The sequence below is a fragment of the Vidua chalybeata genome, chromosome 1, assembly GCF_026979565.1.
Source record: "Vidua chalybeata isolate OUT-0048 chromosome 1, bVidCha1 merged haplotype, whole genome shotgun sequence".
In the NCBI taxonomy this organism is placed as follows: domain Eukaryota; kingdom Metazoa; phylum Chordata; class Aves; order Passeriformes; family Viduidae; genus Vidua; species Vidua chalybeata.
In genome coordinates, this window is record NC_071530.1 from 41,593,251 (window position 1) to 41,612,631 (window position 19,381).

Sequence of the window (19,381 nt, forward strand, 5' to 3'; positions counted from 1 at the left end):
TCAACTTATGGCCATTAATTTCCATTTATTAAGGAGTTGTCAGTACCTTTTTTCATCATCATACACAATGCACTTAACAAGACAAAGTAAATAGCATGAGAACTATAATAGAAATTCCAAATACAGTAAATAGCATGAGAACTGTAATAGAAATTCCAAATACAGTAGAGTTAGGTTGACTTTGTCCCAGTGCTCCATAGAAGACGTCTGTATTACTGGGTAGAAAATATGTCTGTTATTCCACTTGTATTAATTTAAAGTTATTTCTGTTTCACTGCCCTGAACTCAGATCAGCAGGGCCCCAGTCACACACACACTTTCAAAAGAAATAAAGAACTAAAGAAGCTGAACCAGCAGGTAAAACCCCCGTATTTCTAAATAGGAAGTGAAGAAGTTACTGGAACCTTCCTCCACAGGGCTTATAGAAACCTGTAGCCATGCATGCTTCCAAATGGGAACTGTAAGGAGAAGAGAAAAAAAACCAAAAAAACAGCTGTTTAAAAGTGGAACAAATTTTTCTTTTTTTTCTCAGCAGCTAGCATTTTACTCTTGTGGCGGTAGCCAGTGTTGTAGCTTTGATATCTAATGACATGAGATAAAATGTGGTGGGACAGGTAATACCTTTTATTGCAACCACAGGATGGCTTAGCAGAAGTCCAGAACTAGGTACTGCTTGATCTAGTGAGGACCATTGCCCACACTGGCAAAACCACTTTGTTCCAAGTAAGTTGCTTATGCTGAGACCTCATGTGTGTTGGGGGTCATCTGGGCTTACATGTCTTCCCTCTTAGGACAATTTTAGTTGCTGAAGGAATTTATTAAATACTAAATATGATCAGAATCTGCATTGTAACTGTCGAATGAAGCAGCAGAAGATGGGGTTACTACTGCAGTGAGTACAAAAGTGGCATATGCCCAGCTCAGAGACCTGCTATTACCTCACTTGTCAGAAAGCAGAACAAGTTATCTTTAAACTTGAGGAAATATATAGCTTCCTTTGCTGCATTTCGTTAGTATTGCTGTATAATTTAATTCAAACACTGGGCCTGAGACATCTGGACAGTCCTTACAGTTTTACCTTTTGCTGCCCATTTAATGCAAACGGTTTTTATCTTTTGTGAGACGGCGAATCAGAGGATTGGGGGGCGGCAGCTTGGCAAGAGTGGGTGCCGTGTGGGAAGCTGCTGTTTGCAGCAGCGCCTCCACAGCAAAGCACCGGAGTCGGTCCCCTCCCAGCGCACCGCCGACAAACTTCGACGCCCTGAGGGGTTTGTCACCGTCCCCGCCAAGCTGCTCCGTGCGGAGCTCCCTCCCGGCAGGCGTCCCGCTCCCTGCCTGGAAAGCCTCCCTTCGGCCTGCTTCCATGTCACCCAGCTGCGCAGGGCGGGCGGCACGGCGCGGGAGAGAGCGTCCCTGCGCGGCTCCCGCTCCCGGCTGTCCCGGACCCCGCTGCCCCGGCTGGGTGCGGCGGCGTCTCCCCCGCGGCAGAGAAACCCCCGCGGCTCCGCCTCGGCCTCCCCCGCCCCGCGGCTGCCGGGGCCGGGCGGGAGCCCGGGCGGGCGGGGAAGCGCCGCGCTCCGCCCGGCCCTGCCAGCCCCGGGGCGCCGCCGCCTGCCCCGCCCCGTCCCATCCCATCCCGTCCCGATCCCCGTGCCGGGCCGGGCAGCGGCGAGGGGAGCGCGGACGCAGCCATGTCGCACGGGGCGCGAGTGATCCGCACCGGGGTCAGCAGCGGGGGACCCGCGGCCCCGCCGCCCGTCACCGTCGCCTCCTCCTCGGCGGGCTCGGACGCGGAGCTCATGGACGGCGGCTATTTCCGCTCCTGCGCCGGCATGCTGAAGGTGGCTCAGATGGTAAGGGGCGAGCGGGGCGGGGGCCGCTGCCGGGGCTCCTGCTGGGGCCCTCGCAGCCCGCGGGAATCGCGCTCATCCCTGCCGGACGGTTCCTGTGGCGGCGCGGCCGGAGAGCGCCGTCGGGCAGTGCCGGAGCCGCGGCTCCGCGCGGGTTCAGCCCCTCAGCTCTCGCAGCTCCCAGCAGGACCGAAAGCCCACGTTCCTCTGGCAGAGCGAAGCTATGCCGTCTGTCGCAAGCCGCCTTTGCCTCTTCCTAATGCAGTAATGAGCACTTCTGGCCAGACGGACGTGTAGGAGCCCAAAGTAGCAGTGTTAACTTTTTGCCATTAACAGACAGCGATGGCACCGTGATGCGATGGCACATCGTGCTGCAGTGCAGCACCTCATTCCGTAGCGTGGGTAAGGTTTTAGGAGACAGCGGGGCCAAGTGCCAGTGCCCACAGCGATCTGGTAGACGTGGGCACCACAGCTGAGGCTGCAGCTCCAGTTGGCTCCGTGCCTTGTCTGTCAGAGACCTCCAGCAGTGACCCAGTGACAAGGGGAGGGATGTGGGAGATGTATGGCTGAAATTCAAAAGCAGTCGATGGTGGAACGCTGCCAGGATTTGAGCTGATGCCTTAAGTCAGTGCATGAAATTCAGCTCCATGTAGATGTGGAGAAGATTAACAGATGGATTAGCTCTTTCTCATTTTTATGGCCCATAATTTTCTGTGGGGTGATTTGTCAGCTTAATTACAGTAGTGGCAAGGATAATACCCAGGAAAGAGCATGAAAAACACCATGTACAGATACCTCCATATGTACGTTTTCATCCTGCAAAAACTTGTGCCTTGACAGAGTTTTGTCCTGGAGTTGTTGCCTTCATCTTTTGTAAGCTCCCAGTGCCTTCTTTCGCCCTGCCTGTATCTGTCCAGTCATTTTTTAAAAGTTATGTCGATTATTAGCACCCAGATTTCTAAACTGACATTCGAAGTTAGGATTCATTATGTTCTAAGTTACTGAGTAGTAGTATCAAATCCTCAAGTTTATCTTTAAAAGCTGTCCAGTTTCTTCCAGTTCATTATTGGCTGTCATCTGGCCTTAGAAATGACCCTCAGTAGCGAGATGAAGTTGACTGTGACTGGTCATAGCTGCCTCTACCCACTGAGCATCTGCCCTGCCCTCGTGAGACCTCGGAGCTATCCCTCACTATGAATTCTGTGCAGTAGGAGCACAAGGAGTTGTCTGCTGCCTTCTTCTGGCTTGGGTTCTTCCCAAACCACTGAGTGGATCTAGGGAATCTTTGCAGGAGACAAATAAGCGTGTGTCTACATTGCAACAGAAAGTTGCACTGTACAGAAAGGTAGACTTGTGCTCTGCTGATGCTTTCACCACTGTGTAAAGAGCAGTTCCTTTTATGGACTAGAAATAACTCATCCTCTCTGCCCTCCATCCTGCCCTGGAGTCTCTACAGCTCTGAGGTGTAACTCCTAAAGCTGCCACAGCATGGCTATTTGTGCTGTAATGTCAGTTTCTGGTGCACGTATTAAGTGCATGCATTCTTTACATACTTTACATATTTTCATGTGCTGGATGTAAATCTATCTAATTTTATGTAATGCTTCACATACTTTGCATAAAGTCATATTTTATCAATGCTATTGAATCTAAAATCCCTCCAAATTTAATCAAGTGGCTTTCTGTGGCGACTTTAACAGAAGTTAAAATAATCTAAATTATTTTTTCTTTGCACTCTTTCAGCTTCACCTTCTTATATTTTTATGCTTTTCATCCTGCCTGTAAACATCAGTAGGAGTTACCTCAGGTATTCAAGGAACTTTGGGCAAATGAACTTCTTGCAATATCACATATCACAATAGCGCCTTCTCAAATAATTGCATAAGAAAACCAAATGTCTGTGCTGTAGCATGTAGAAATAACCATGATACATTAGTTCTAGATATACTCCTGCACACAATAAAATAGGGAGAGCTAAATATTTTTGCAATTCTCTTTTATTTCTTCTCAGACAATATTTATACCCACTGGTCCACTTGTATAAGCATTCAGTTCTCCTAGTACAAAATGTTGGCAGTAACTTTTTCTGGTAAAGATTTCTTCATTATAAATCTGTAAACATTCCTGCACTAGTGTTGGTGTGGCTGGTGGCTGTAGTCTTACTGAGAACCCTTATGCTGGCAAAGGTAAAAGGTAAGGTCATTTGGGTTAGATATATATCACATTAAATTATGTGCTGGGCCTCTGAGTGGTTGTGGTTGTGAAGAGGAAACGTTAAAGGTTTTGGTTTTCCTTTCTTCCTCAGTCCCCTTTACCAAGAAGTAGAGGGTGTGATAAAGAGCAGGAAAGAAACATTTCATCATTTACTGTTATGTTAAGGGCTGTTTGCTGTCCTTGCAACCTAAAAAACCCCAACAATTGTATGTATATGTGAGTGACATTAATCTAATATATGACAACAAATTGCTATGGAAATCATAGGAAGAAAATAGAAGATAATGTTACAGCTGTTCTGCTGTAAGACAGAAGGACTAAAACTCAGGATTACTGAAGAGATTGTACAGCCTGAATTGTTGCTAATGTTGGGTGTTACCAGTGCTTTCTCTTGAAATTCTGGGTGCTGTGCTGTCTAGCATAGAATGAAATTAAGAAGAAAAAAGTGTTTCTTGCCTGTAAGCCTACACAAGTTCCTTTACTTCTTTTGCTAGAGAATTTCTTTAACCTTGCAGAATGATTATAGCTTTGAAAAGATAGTGTATTTTATGCATTGACTTCATGGTCTGGGGAATAGTCTATAAATATGTTGAAAACAAAATGGAGGAGAAAATATAGTTATGCAGACTTGTTTATTTTGTGTGGCAGTAAGACAATTTGAAAGCTGCTTTTCCATATGTGACTGTTACTAACCTTAGTTGGAGCTCTTTTCAAAATCCAGACTGAACTGACATTCTGATTTTAACAGGAAATTGCAAAGTATTTCAACATCTAACTTGCTCTAGCTTGCTTAACTTGATGTTGTAAATACAGCTTTTGCTTTTTCTTTCTCTTTTTTTCTTTTTTTTTTTTCTTTTTTTTTTTTTGGTATTTGCTGTTTTGCCAAGACCTCTTAAGGATACATGCAGGATCCCACTGTGGCCACCTTGGTTCTGTAGCAGCAGTGTACTAAGCAAGTGTGTGAGTGGGTGTGTATCAGTGTGCACAATACACTTAGACCAGAGAAACTGACTTGAATGACTTGAATTTTTGTCAGCTTGCCAAAATCGACACAGGTGGCACTCTCCAGCATTCTGCATAAGCTGTGCTGGTTTGGTTGAGGCACATTTGCTTTGTGTTTGTGCTACTGCTGGCTTGTTTTATTATAAGCCTTTGTAGGAACCTCTGTTGTGTAGCTTGGCAAGTTCTCAGTAGATGGGTTCTTGGGAGTTTTTTGAGGCATCCTGTGCCATTAGGGTCAGTGGTAGGAATGTGCATTTGTATTGTCACCAGGGTGGCTCAAGTGCCAGTGTTGATAGATTGAAACAAGTCTGGTTCCACTGAATTTGTCCTGAAGCCCTCATGTGCTTTTTATATTTTTACAGCTGAAGTCTGGAGGATGCCACTGCCACTGTACTGGACGAGGTCCTGTTTCCAGCACAGCCCATGTTAGACAGGGGAGCCTGTGTAGGTGTCTCTCTCGCTTAGGCACTTGGTAGGAGTGATTGTATTACCTGTCCTGTCCAAAGCATCTGGTGCAGAGCTTTGCAGGAGTGTGACCATACAGGCTGAAGAGAGAAGAGCTGAAAGCTCACATGTAGGAGAGCCATCATGGCACAGCACATGCTTGTGTAGGTCTTTCAGGCTTCTCAAACTGTTGTCGGACCACTCCTTTTTCCTGAGAGGTGTAGAGTGACCCATGGCCTTCTTTGACTCTCTTTCACCTCCCCCAGGTTGGGCCAAGCTAACTTTGGTCACAGTTCAGACTGAAGACCATTGTTCCCACAATGACACCACTGTTACTATTACAGCTCTGTCAGAGTAAGCACAGCCTCAGAACACAGGGTGTTTTAAGCTAAAACCAGTGCTGATTCTGTCAGCTCAAAATGAGCCATTAGTTTCACAAGACAGAAAACAAGAAAATCAAAATTACCTTCTCAAGGCTGAAGAAAATATTTACAAGCAATTGTAATATAAAAAAAGGATAAACTCAATAAAAGTTGACTTAACAACATTATTTTAACTTGTTAAAAATGCTAAAGCAATAGCTAAAGCTTTTCTGCAGAGTTTCTATTTAATTTCCAAAGTATGCCTTGACAAAAGCAATGACATACTTGACAAGTGAATGGTCAACAAGACAGTCTGTAATTCCTGAGCAACTTTGAAGTGTACTGAAACCTCTCTGGGTTATTTGTATACTAACACATAGTTGCATAATAGTATTCAAGAGAATATTTATTCGTCTAACACTGAAGTCTAGAGAATGCTGGTAGTTAGGTTGCTATAGCCAAGTTCCATTTCTGAATGTGCTGTATAATATCAGACAAATTTACTGGGGAGCTATATTCAGAAGAAGTTAAAATATGAAAAGAAAGCAAAGTCTGTTAGTTCAAGAAAGCAATTCCTGATCAAAATCATCGATGCAAGAATAAGAAATTCACAAAAACAAGTGCTGCCTGGAATTATTTGAGAGCTAATCAAACTTTTTACTTGATCTCGAGATTGAAACATCTTTTTGTCTATGGAGGCGATTGAAGTAAAACATCTAATTCCGTGCAGCAGTGTGTCAGTGGCGTGATTTTGCTTCTGTGGTTATAAAGCTGCTCAGTCAGAAGAGAGGCATTCTAGTGATATGCAGAGGTGCTGAAATTGTAAGCCTGTCTGTGAGTCCTGTACAGACTGTGCTCTCGGGGGGATTGTGGAAAATCACCCCAAAAATATCCAAGATAAACTACTGGCTAAGCAGTGAGACACATTTTTGGAGGCCAAGGTCAGAGCTGTTGTAGCTGCTCATTATTTTTGTTGTTCTGCTGAAAACTGCAGTAAAGGGACCTTGCTGTGCATGCTGAACAAAGAGAAAGAAAAAAAATTATCTGAGTCTTAGATGGCTCCAAAGTAAGCTGGAGCACTCAAGTAAGGAATGTCCAAACTTAGTAATTAAGCCCAGTAGGACTGGGAGGTCCTGTTATTTCCCCTCTGAGAACACCAAAGCCAGCTGCCTCAGCCAGTGATGTTTTTTCCATGCTGCTGCTCTGGGTGGCCATTTTTTCTGTCCAGGTGTTTGCGTAAGAGCTGGAAGCAAACACTGTGTTCTCTGCATGTTAACCATGGAGTGCTTGATGGTAGGCTGACACACTTTTATTTGATGAGGTGAAATTCCACAAGCAACACCATCTTAAGGAATTTTCCTCTTCTGTCTTGTCTCCATGCAGCTGTTCTCAGCTGCAGTGATGCAGATGTCCATCAGGTTACACAGTACCAGGGAACTAATGGAGCTTTATTTCAGCTCTGTGGTTTTCTTTTTCCATAAGTGTTTTTAGGGAACAGTGCAGCCATAGAGGATACTGTGGGCAAGAACAAGTGTCTGACATAGAGGGGCAGGAAATATGTAAGTTTGAAGTGGTTCCATGTGTTTCAGACTACAAGCTGAGAATGTAGTCCTTTTGCTTTTTCTCTTGGGCAGGGGAAGGTTTTGTACCATCTGTTTTAATTTCTATTTACATCTTTCAGGAAAAAAAAAAGAAACTCGTAATTTTTCTGATGTCAGAACTGCTCTAGAAGGCTAAAAAAATAATCTCCAAGGCAATTATAGTCATTATTAAACACTAGGCTATCTCTGCTCTGAATGTGTCAGTGAATGTTTTACTTTTTATTTATTAAAAGAGGCTTTCTAAAAGCTCAAAGTTGGAGCCATCTTTTCATTGCTTATTTGGTGCATCCATTAGAATTTGTTGCAATACATTCATTAGCAATCTCTGTGCATGTAGATGTGATTCTTTCTGTAGAGGTGATTGAACAGGGGTCAACAAATAGTTTTCTGAAATAACAAAAAAAAAGGGAAATGAAGCATAGAAATTTACCTGAGATGTGTTTAGTATGCATGAAGGAGCAGAGTGAAGTATTAGCAGTGGTTTCTTAGCACATTTGTTTTATGGGAAGTTAAATTTTAAGGTGGTGTTTAGAAATCTTAGGTCACATGTTATCTGTGGATAATAAGATGTGATGAAAAACGTGGATTCTTACTGCTCTGTGACTTCCTTTTAAGATGTGCAAGAGCAGTGTGTTCCCTGTCCTCACTTTGTTTGGAGATTGTGTCCCTTTGAACATCCTCCTCTCCTGCCACAGAGTGACAGACACCAGTGGATCCCTTGTTTACAAGTTCAGTCTCCATCTGCTCAGAGCCTACATATGACAAAAAGCATCTTGCCAAGCATCCTTCACTGGGTTCCAGGACTGCAGGGGCTGGGACAATTTCTTGTGTCTCACTGTGATCCAGTAGAAGCCATCAGTGAGAGAAGCATACCTGACCCTGAGGCTCTGGTACCTGCTCTGCATTACTGGGGTATTGTCCCCCAGAGCCAGAGAGTGTTTCCTTCTATGAGTAAGTGTTTCCTCCACTGCCCTCCCTGGGGAGTCCCTGTGAGGTGTTCGCTCAGTCCTGCAGCTGAGCTGTCCCCTTTGTGCTGTTGTTACGTCGTATGTACTGTGGCCTTGTCCTCCTATTTTGTGGTCATATGAAAAGTATACAGCAGCCAGAAATTGCTATTTTCTGTACACAGAGTTCAGACTCTGAAGTTGCTGTGATTTCCCTTCACCCATCTGTAAGCTTCCTCTTCTTTGTGTAACTGAGATTCTTAAAGGGATCATTGTGGCTGAAACAACTCCCTGCACTGTGATGATGGTAATTTGCTGAATGTAATGGCAAGGACAGATGTGCCTGACTGGTCCAGGATAGATATCTGCAGCTTTCAAAGCCAAAACAAACCTGGCTGCTGTTCCTGCAACAATAGCAGCAGCTGCAATGCTTAGGGCTTCCTCTTCTGCTCACAGCTTCCCTCAAGGAAAATGGAAGTGTGATGATGATAAAATTGAGAAGCTGCTTCAAGGAGAATTTTCTTATAATATTTTTGGCAGTTTGTTGTTTTGTTTCTGTTTTTAGGAGTCCCACTAATGAGTTCAAACCCAAGTGCTGACAGCTGGGCAAAAAGTATGCTGTTAACATGAGATGACCATCAGCAGCTGCAGACTGACTTGGCCTATTTTCCTCCAGTCTGTAATCATGCTCTGCAAGAGCTCTTTTCTTTGTTTGGGAAAAGCACAGTCCCCACTTGCTGCTTTTCACCTGCTGGCTTATTGAGCCTTTTGGCTATTGCTTGAGTACCCAATTTCCTAGCAGACACAGGAGTGCTGTCCCAGCCTGTTGGAGAGGCTTGTCAGTCTCCAGGTGCTCCCTGAAAGCTGCCAGCTGCAACAGTGCCATAGGAGAATCTCCTCTATTCTAATTTTTCCCCCTCTTCCATTGCCCTTCACTTCTGTGGCACCTTGCTAAGCATCGAGTATTCACACTAGAAAATGTTGTTCTCTGGTGTGCAAAGACCCACCCTGATCCAGCAGCCAGGCTGTAATGATGGCAGTTCATCTGGGCATTGTCTTAATGTTTTCAGGAACTCTCACCTGTGTTTTCCTGATGAAAATCATGATATGCTAGCACATCTAAGTGAACTTGGTAATGTAAATGAGTCCTCCTCTTATTCAAGGAGACCTCGCTCCATTTCTGTGGCTTAGCAAAGCCCTTGCTGGGGATGATAGATAACAATTTTTTAACTGCTGTCTATGCTGTCTGTGACTGCCAGATGTCAGTGTGGTGATCTCTGAGGCAGGGAGAGATATGGCAGGTGTCAACTGAAGATCTGAATCAGTCAAGCACTAAATGCCTCAGACAGTGAGAAGGGGCTGTGTTGTGGGCAGCATCTCTAAGGGGGAGTGATGAGCAGATTGCTCGCGGAGGGTTGGCAGGTGGAGGCATGAGACATCACTGAGCCGTTCACATGGTATCCCTTGATCTCAGCAACAACTTCCAGGAAGATGAGATTGCTGTTTGTTTTTTCATGCATCTAATTGGATAGCTTAACTAGAATGATCGTTGCCCAGGGGTACTGGGTTTTGTATATTCCTATCTTAGTTTTAACTGTCTCTGTGCTGCTAGATACATATTGGATATCCAGAAACTTATGGTGGAAACTTTGCTGCCTGTAAATATACACAATGTAACCTGGGCTTCTAGCAGCCAGCCAGTCTGAGCCAGGCTTGGTTGGCCAGCCAACGTGGGCTCCTTCTCTGTAGGTGGTATTGCCATGCATGGTTGGTGGATCCATTTTTAGACAGCCATGAAATTTATCTACAAGAGCTCTATATCTCACAAGTATGGATTAAGCTCTTTCTATATTGTGTATCACTGGCAATATGGGAATTCACTTTGGGGCTTTTTAATGGGCAAGCAATAAAACAGGCCAAATGATATATCAGAGAATGGTTCAGAGTGGTGGTCTCAGAGGTGCCTGGTTCCCGCAAGCAGGAACCCAGTTTATCTTCCCAGCCAGCTAGAAGGAAGTATGGCAGGTGAGGTGGGCAGTCTCGTGCAGTTGCTCTGCATTTCACAAAGCTACTCACACTGTGGAGTGTCTTCTCCTGTCCTGTCTGACTTTCAGGTTTACCAGATGGAGAGAACGGCTGATGTGGCTCTCCAGGAGGATCTAGATGTTCTAAGTGCTTGACTTGCAGAAGACAGAGGTATCAATCACAGCGTGCTGTGCAATTTTCGAATCTGGAGATATTTAGTTATACTAATTCCCCTCATTTTTGGCTGCTATCACCAGATACTCCAATTTCTCCTAAGGGAGTCTGGAGATTCAAGTCTCTTACAATGTTTTTTACTTCCTGTAGTCGTTTGAGATGTGATTTAGAGATTCTCCCTACTATGCAAGATAGTAGTGGGGTGAACTACAGCAGCAGCCATGTGCATACATGTTTTTTTGCAGCAATAGGGTAGTATTCTGTTGAATATTACCTTATTGCTGCAAAAAGATAATTAATTCCTTATTAATAAATGAACAAGCTACGAAGTGCAGGGTTCTCCTGGCTTTATCCAGTTGTTGCAGGTGGCACTTTGAAAGTTAGAGGGAAAGCAGCTGTGTTTCCCAGAGCTAGGGCATTTGCTGTATTAAAATTTCTGTTCCTATCCTTTGCAGACGTACTAGCAGTCAGCTGTGCCATTAATAGTGTTTTGCAGAGGAATTTATGTGTTTGGGGAATTGTTTGTAGCTTGCATTATGCCACTTGTGCAATGTTACTCAGTTGCTGCAATACTTTGAGGGTCATGTGTGCAGCTTTTACATAGATTGAAAAAACTTACTGATAGTGCTTTCACAGTTGGAATGTTTTCAGTTTAAGTTGATCTTTAAACAAATTGGAAAGAAGAAGAAATAAAATTATGAGGTTGTTGTGGGTAACAAGTTTTTTTTGTTGTTGTTGTTTTTTGTTTTGTTTTGTTTTTTTTGTTTTGTTTTGTTTTTTTTGTTTTTTTGTTTTTTTTTTTTGCTAATTCACTGCCTGATGGGAATATAGCATATTGTTTGCCATGTAACTATGAAGTCCTCAGCTTTCAGTAACATGCAGGATTGTATGGTGCCTTTCAGTGTGTGCAGGCAGCTGTGGGATTGAGGCAGGGAGCTGCATGCCCTGTGATCAGTGGCAGGCAGGACTTAATTGCAGCTAGTCATTACAAAGAATTGCCTTTTTAATGACCATGGCTAACACCCTGCAACAAGGGCTCTTTAATAATGTCCTTCATATGCTGGTTCTGGGATTACCCCACATCCTTTTCTACCACTGAGGCCTGGGTCTGAGCAGATAGATAACTTCTTATTAATAGATATAGAACACCACTTGCTTGTACTTAGGATTGTCCTCTTATCTGTGTTGTAGAGTGTCTGAATAAGATTATTTTGGCTTTTCTCACCCTCCCACCATTTTTATCTTCAATAAATAGCCTGTGGATGGTGGTGCACAAGAGAAGTGACTTGTCAGAGGCCAGGCAGCCTCCTTATTTTAGCAAAGCAGCCAGACGAGAAGGAAATCTGCCCAGACGCAGGGGCTGAGAGATGGTTGTGCAACCAAAGACTGACTGCTTCACAGAACCATGCACTTGCAGGCAGCTGATTTCATCTGTCTTTAATGTAGTTTCAAATGGACTGTGCCTTTTATCTTCTTTTTTTAGTAGGGGCTTACAGCTCACATTTCCAACACTGCCCTGGAAGAATAAAATCTCAATTACAGCAGCAGTCAACATTGCTGCTTAAATTACCTGAACAAGTCTTGCATGAGCTGCAGTTGTAACCTTGGTCTGTGCTTTGCTCATCTTTCTGATTTGGGAAGCTGTTAAAAAATTATTTTACTCCATCCAGAAATATGTACTTAATAATATGTGGGTGTTGCTTCACTGTGTTGAGGTGTAACATTTGGAAATGTACAGCTGTAATCAGTGACATTTCTCCAGGGCACAGTTATCCAGATTGGCTCTTGTAGGGATGGAAAATTCCATTTACTATCTTGGCTGGTGTCACAAGTTGGAAACTTTGACTTTTTTCGTTCAGATACAAAAAGCATTTAGCTCTTATATTAAAAAAAAAAAAAAAAAATGGCTGTGATGAAATTGCATGAAAGTCAGTGCTGTCCCTTGCTCCAAATTTGCAGACACAGTTTCTGTAGAATTGCTTGCATTAAAACTTGGGTAAGTTTTAAGACAGTGGAAATCAAACAGGTTTCATCAATTTTATGAATAGTTCTCAGGGTCCTCCTCTTTTCAGATTCAGCGGGAGGGACATTAAAGCAGTACAAAAGTTCATCAGTCCTCCAGCAAGTACAATGGATGAAAAAGAAAAGCACTTTCAGGTATTACCAACAGGAAACTGGTGAGCCAGAGCTGCTGCCTGTAGTGTTTGTGCAGGTGTAGCACTATGCTGTATCCTGTCCCCTGACATTTTCCCCTGAATGGTGCTAATTTTTGGTTAGCTAATTTCAGTATGTGCCCTGATGCAAGAGAGTGGGCAAGATAGTTAGGAAACATTAAAAGAGTGAATTGGGGTGCATTGCCATGTATAGAGGGAGATTTGGAAGGGAAAGAATGAGAGATACAAAAGGAGAAGAAATATGGAATGTAATGGAGGGAAAGCAGAGGAAAGGGGAACACAGAGCAGAAAAAAAAATGGAAAGGAAACACTAGAGACAAAAAGTTGTTTCTTCTTATGGGAGAATATAGCAGAGGGGAAAAGTCAAGGAAAAAAAAAATCTGAGAAACACGAGGATGTGGTTATGCATTGCATGGCAAAGTAATTAAATTAAAAGATAGCACAGAGCTGGGTGGATTATACATGAGGATGTGAATGTCCTGGTATTATGGTGAAACTTTGAGATAAGAGTTATAGTGTTCCTCTGTAACTGGGCACCTTGAGGCAATTTCGCTTCTTATTAATGTTATCTTTCCTCCCACAGTTAGATTGGCATTTCACATCTTATTTCTATATAGAGAAAGAAAATTATTATCCAGAGTTTAAAGTTACATGGTCAGATAGCAGTTTCAGCCTGGCAATTTAGTACATCATCTTGGGATTTGTAAAAACCATAGTCTGTGTCTTTCTGCAATGAAGTTTTTTAATATTGTTCTTCGTACTACCACAGAAGCTAGAAATCCTGATAAAGGGTGGGCCACATGCAGTGAGTTAACCTCAGCCAGCAGCCAAACACCCAGCCAGCTTCTCACTCACTGCCCTCCCCTGCAGGATGGGAAGAAAATGAAGGAAGGCAAAAATACCCAAGAATAAAGATAATGTGACAGTTTTATAAGGAAAGCAAAAGCTGCACACACAAGCAAAGCTGTAAATTCTTCCATTACTCTGTTCAAGGCCAGGCTGGATAGGTGGTCTAATTGAAGGTGCCTCTGCCCATGGCAGGAGGCTGGGAATAGATGCTCTTTAAGGTCCCTTCCAGCCCAAAACCTCCTGTGAGTCTCTGATTCTATACGTAAAGGTTGCTTGGGAAGAGAAATGCCATAACCCAAATTATTCTCCCTGAAACTTCCTTGTCTTGAGCTTTTATCACTGAACACAACATCATATGGGCTGGAAAATCCCATTGCTCAGCTGGAGCCAGCTGGCATTGCCAATGTCTTGCCCACTTGTGAGCTTGCTTTGGGATGAGGGGAGGGAGAAGAGAGGCAGAAAGCCTTGTTGCTGTGTGGGCTCAGTTCAGCAGCAGTGGAAGCACTGATATGTTATCAACATCACAGGAAGCCCAGCCTCTGTGAGCTGCTGTGAAGGCAGCTTGTGACACACCCACACCAGAACATCACCACTGTGCAGGGGCTTGCACAGCCACAGTGGGAAAGGGTAACCTGTGCTCCACAGTCACTGTCAGAGTAGTGAAAGAACTGCTGCACAGGGGTGGCTGAGAATGTGCAGTACTGAACAGTGAGGGATGGTCAAGAGGATGAGCAGTAAGGTAGTCCGAGCAGTAAAGATTAGAAAACAGTTTATTTGCAATGTCTTGTGCATGGTGTGCTTTCTGAATCACTGCTCGCAGTTGGTTATAAGTAAATAAATGACAGACAGGAAATAAATACCAATTTCCATTTTACAGTGAGCTAGGACTCATTTTTGTTTTTCTTGTGTGCTGAGGTAGCAACTTAAAGCAACTCTCAGAAAGTGAACCTTTTCCTCCTTTTGCTTGTTGTGTGGCTTCCTCCTTGGATGATTTTCACACCTGCTTGTCTATTACATCTGTGATCTGTTGATTGTCCATTTGGGCTTTTTGGAGAGGGGAGCAGGGAGGAAAAGGGTGTGGGTATTTTGGTATGGTTTTGCAGGGTTTCGTCTTGTCATTTTTTGCTTCTTTGCTAGTTGGGGTATTTTTAGTAAGCATCTATTTTCATTCACTCTGTAAAGGAAAACAGTCATCTTGCCCTAGACATTTATTAGCAGTCCTCAAAAATTTTACCTTTATTTTACATGTCTGAAGTATTTCAAAGGTACAAAACTTTAGCACAATGCATGTGAAGTCCTTATTAGTCCTCATTTGGTGACTGGAGGAGCTGAAGTGGTGAAATACATGATTTACTGAAGTTCAGACAGAAATAGGGTTACAAAACTAGAGTCAGGATTCAAGAGTCAGTGACTTACAATTTCTCCCTTCTTGTGTCAGTGTTTGCCTGTGGAAATGGGCCTCTCATCCTCAGAACATTAGGCTTTCCTTTAAGAGTATGTTCTTGTCAGTTTTGGAGATTATGTGGGATTTATGTTTGTGCAGGTAGCTGTGTCTAAGGAAAATTTAGTTCTCTCCAAATGTTACAGAAGAATTGAATATTGGCAATAAAGCCAGAGCTTTATTTATGGCATCCATTATAGCAGGACAGTAGAAAAAGATCTTACAAAGCACTTGCACAGATTGATTCCTGGGTTATAAAATTGTTCTGTGGTCAGATAAACTACAATCTTCTACCACATGAGCAGAAAATGCTTTGTGGTGCCAGCTGGCTTGTAGGTACATGTACAGCAAAATAAATCCTTTCCTTAGTTACCCTCAGGGCACTAGTGAAGAAAATTGTACGTGTAATCTCTGGACTGGTGGGCATGCACTCCTGCCTGCTCCTTCCTTGGAGCAGGCGATTCTCTGTTAATCTGATCTCTGTTCTCTGATTCTCTTGCTGGCTTGGCCTGGGCTTTTCCCTCTGTGCTGGTGTGCTCCAGCACCGCGTGTTAGTGCAGGAGAGCCCAGCTCATTAGTCCTGAGGGGCAGGCAGCTCTTGGGCGGTGTTACTGGTGGCCTCTGTGACCAGTGACAGGACTGGGAGCCACAGGAGGACCCATCCAGCAGAGAGGCTGAGGGTTGTGTGGCTGGCTTGCTCTGGGTCTCAGCATGTGGACAGTGTGTTTGGGGCCAAGCTTTCTCTGTAACCTAATGGCATTTGCAGGACTACAGCCACCCAAGAGTGAGCATGGGGAGTTAGAGGTGGAATTCAAAGCATCTGAAATCAGGAGTACAACAGCATCTGGACCTAATGCCATGGGGCTTTTCACCAGTATGCATTTGCCTTAGGAGTAATTGGAAGTTGGATCTTCCTTCTATATATCATTTCTTCTTAATATGAAGGCATGATTCCTCTCCTTTCATTAAGAAGGTGTTGCATTTTCCTGCAGTGGAAGATTAATTTCCTTGAAGTCTTGATACATATTTTTTTTGTTGTTTTTTACTGAGTATAATAATGACCCGTGGACTCCAGATGCTCATTCTTTGTTAGGGACAAGAAGAACAAGGAGGAAACCAGCTGATTTTTAAAAAGAAACAGCATTTCCAGGGAACACTTCTAGAAGTATTTTATAGCACAGGGGAGGAGAATGTATCCCTCTTGTCCAGTCTTTCCCTATCTTCTCTTGCCTGAGAGATACAAAAGGAAAGTGTGCCATTCTGAACAGATTGATGTAATATCTATGGGCAGGAAGGAAGATCCAGGGAATTACAGATTTGTCAGCTTCACCTCAGTCCCTTGGGAGATGATGAAGAAAATCCTTTTAGAAAGCACTTCCAAACACATGAAGGACGAGAAGGTGATCAGGAGTAGTCAACACGGATTTACAAAGGGGAAATGATGCTTGACCAGCCTTACTGCTTTCTGTAATGAGGTGACTAGCTTGGTGGACAAGGGAAGAGTGATGGATGTGGTTTACCTTGATCTTGGTAAGGTTCTAGTCTCCCATAACATCCTCACAGACAAGCTGACAGGGTATGGATTAGATACATGGGCAGTGATGGATTTAAAACTGAACAGCCCAGCCCAGAGGGTTGTGATCAGTGGTACAAGGTCCATTTGGAGGCCAGGCATTAGTGGTGTACCTCTGGGGTCCATACTGGGACTGGCACTGTTCCACATCTTCATTAATGACCAGGATGATGATGCAGAGTGTACTCCTGAAAAGTTGGTAGGTGATGAAAAACCTGGGAGGAGTGGCTGATGAGCCAGGGGATTGTGTGCTGCCATAGAGAGAGAGATCTTGGCAGTCTGGAGAAAGAGGAGTCTCATCAAGTTCCACACAAAGAAATGCCAAGTCCTGTGTCTGGAGATATTTGAGGGTAAGCCCCTGCACCAGTACAGGCTGGAGGTTGGAAAGCAGTACTCAAGAGAAGACCTTGGGTTCTTGGGGGCCAACACGATGACCATGAGCCAACCATGGACTTTTGTGGTGACAGTGGCCAACAGCTTCCTGGGCTGCTTTAGGAAGAAGACCACATCAAGAAAGAAATAATTTTTTTTTTTTTTTTGGTAGATCTGAGTTAATTTCCAACCAGAATGGAGTTTAGACTTGGGAAGGTGCCATTCAAGAGGCAGATTGTGAGGATGTGGTTACCTCATCTTCAGCTCCAAGTAGGGAAGAGAATGCAGGTTCTGTAAAACTCTTGCAGGCTCTGTTATGTCTTTTCTGTCTGCTAAGTGCTGATTGCCTTTAACTCATATTGCCTTGACTGCAAGATAGTTCCTGATCTATACCAGTGTCCCTAAGCGTGCTTCATGACTCATTTCAAATATCTGGTCCAAAGGAGAGTCAAGAAGTGGGTTCATTTAAGCTGATTGACTTCTATGAGTAAAAAACAGAGTAAACAGAGTAAGAAACAGAGTAAATGTGGAATTTTATTTAAATCCAGAAATCCTTCCTTGGGGTTGATTAATGCATATGGTCTTTATTTTGTTCTCAGAAACCAGAAAGCACTTAAATAATAGTACCCTGCAATGTGTCCCTCACCACTTTTGTAATGCAGGTCTGGAGCCCGGATGTATATTTTGGAGCACACTGAAATCTTCTCATGAGACTGACCATCACTTGACCTGTACTTGTGGTCACACTGGCTTGCTGGCTATGGGTTACATCTGTGTTGCTGTCATGACCTGTGAAGTGCTATATTGAAATGGAAATAGCAGTGCCTTGGAATTTTTTTTTTTTGTGCCTCCAGTTTTTATTTTCAGGGTGTATAAACCTGCTCCCCTGAGCACAGATGCATAAAGAACACTCATAACATTTGATCACTTCAGTGCTTTGCGATTCATTTCTCTCTCTCTGTGCCACAGACTTCTGAGATAGATGTTCATCTGTATCCCAGACAGTTACATGTTTATCACTTTATCACTCAGTTCTCTGGAAACCAGAATCCCAGGGGGAAAAAAAGGGATAGTCATCACCTGGTATATCATGATAAACCAGTATCTGGTGAAGGAACTTCAATATTCGTCATTTTCAAAGAACAAGTGTGGCTCTAATACTTGTATTTGCTCACATTCTTTTTTCAACAGGTGAGTTTTAAACTCTGACTGTATCTGCAGGCAATATAGTGTGGCAGATGGGGTACAGCTTTATATAAAGTTGTTGAGAGGGTCCCCTTTGCACCTGTCCTGTGAAACAGAAGCACGTGCCTATGAACCAAGGACACTGTTTAGAAATATCATGTTGCAAGAAAGTAAAATATTTGAAAGAAACATCTCTTGCCATGAAGTAGTTTCTTCCTATCTGTGTGCTGAGGCACATCTAAAATCAAAGAAGGGAGAATCTTTACTAATTGGATTTGGAGTTGTTTTAGTCGTGAAGAACTGCTGAAATGGAAAGCATGTTTGTTCAAATCCACAGTTCTACCCTGTCAGAAGTTGAGCAGATTCTTCATTGGTACCATGTATCTTATTTCTGAGGATTGTGACACCTCAGATATACTTTCTCTCCTTGGATGACTCACATTCTTCTTTATGCTGCTCAATTTTTTTATATCTTTTAACTGAAAAGAAAGATACTGCTATGGTTCCATGAAATTGAAAGATCTGGGTCTAGCTTAAACTAAAGTTTTTTTTTCCAGTGCTTTTTATTATTTGGATGGTGGTTGTACTTCAAGAGTCCAGTCCTCCTCTTTATCCTTTGTACACTGTAAAAAAACCTGCTAAAGTTAATTGTTCATGCATGAAATGAGCCGGTGGGCAGATTTAATATTTCTGTGAATTAATGCTTCCTTCTTGATTTTTACAGTGTAATTGAAACTGGGAACTGATTATTGTGAAGACACCTAAACAAGGGAAACTTTTTCTGGCCTTTGGCAGTTAGAGAGTGTTATCCTCATCCCACCTTTATCCAAGAGCAAGGCTCAGTACTTGCTGTGACTTGTTGCTGATCTTCCTATAGAATAAAATTTCATTAAATTTAGTTTTAAAGTACGGAAATACTAGCTGTATCTTGCATCACTTAGAGTGTTCTCCTAGATTATAGGATAAATAATCTCCTTCTGATTGTTCAGGTTAAATTATTTTTATTATTATTTAAGTTACTATTATTCAGTGGCTAAGTCAGATGACTCTGCTTAACTGACATTAAGATTCAGAGAGCAGGGCTCACTTACAGGGCTAATATCAGCTCCTTGGGCTGCCACAGTAAAAGTGATAGAGCTGGACCAGGTCTGACAACAGCTTAGCCATTTGT

General features: G+C 43.2%; 1 protein-coding gene and 1 long non-coding RNA gene across 2 annotated transcripts in view; one reads left to right on the forward strand and one right to left on the reverse strand.

Moving 5' to 3' along the window:
• LOC128799018 (uncharacterized) lies at positions 1-2,226 on the reverse strand. Its single transcript, XR_008434625.1, has 2 exons — positions 1,721-2,226; positions 1-458 (listed from the first exon to the last, which is right to left on the reverse strand). It is a non-coding gene; the product is annotated as an uncharacterized LOC128799018 (long non-coding RNA).
• CMTM7 (CKLF like MARVEL transmembrane domain containing 7) overlaps positions 1,673-19,381 on the forward strand; it is a 26,525-nt gene continuing 8,816 nt past the window's right edge. Inside the window, exon 1 of the mRNA XM_053963064.1 lies at positions 1,673-1,853. Coding sequence (XP_053819039.1) covers positions 1,692-1,853 — 162 coding nt within the window. The 5' untranslated portion in view covers positions 1,673-1,691. The remainder of the gene's footprint in view (positions 1,854-19,381) is intronic.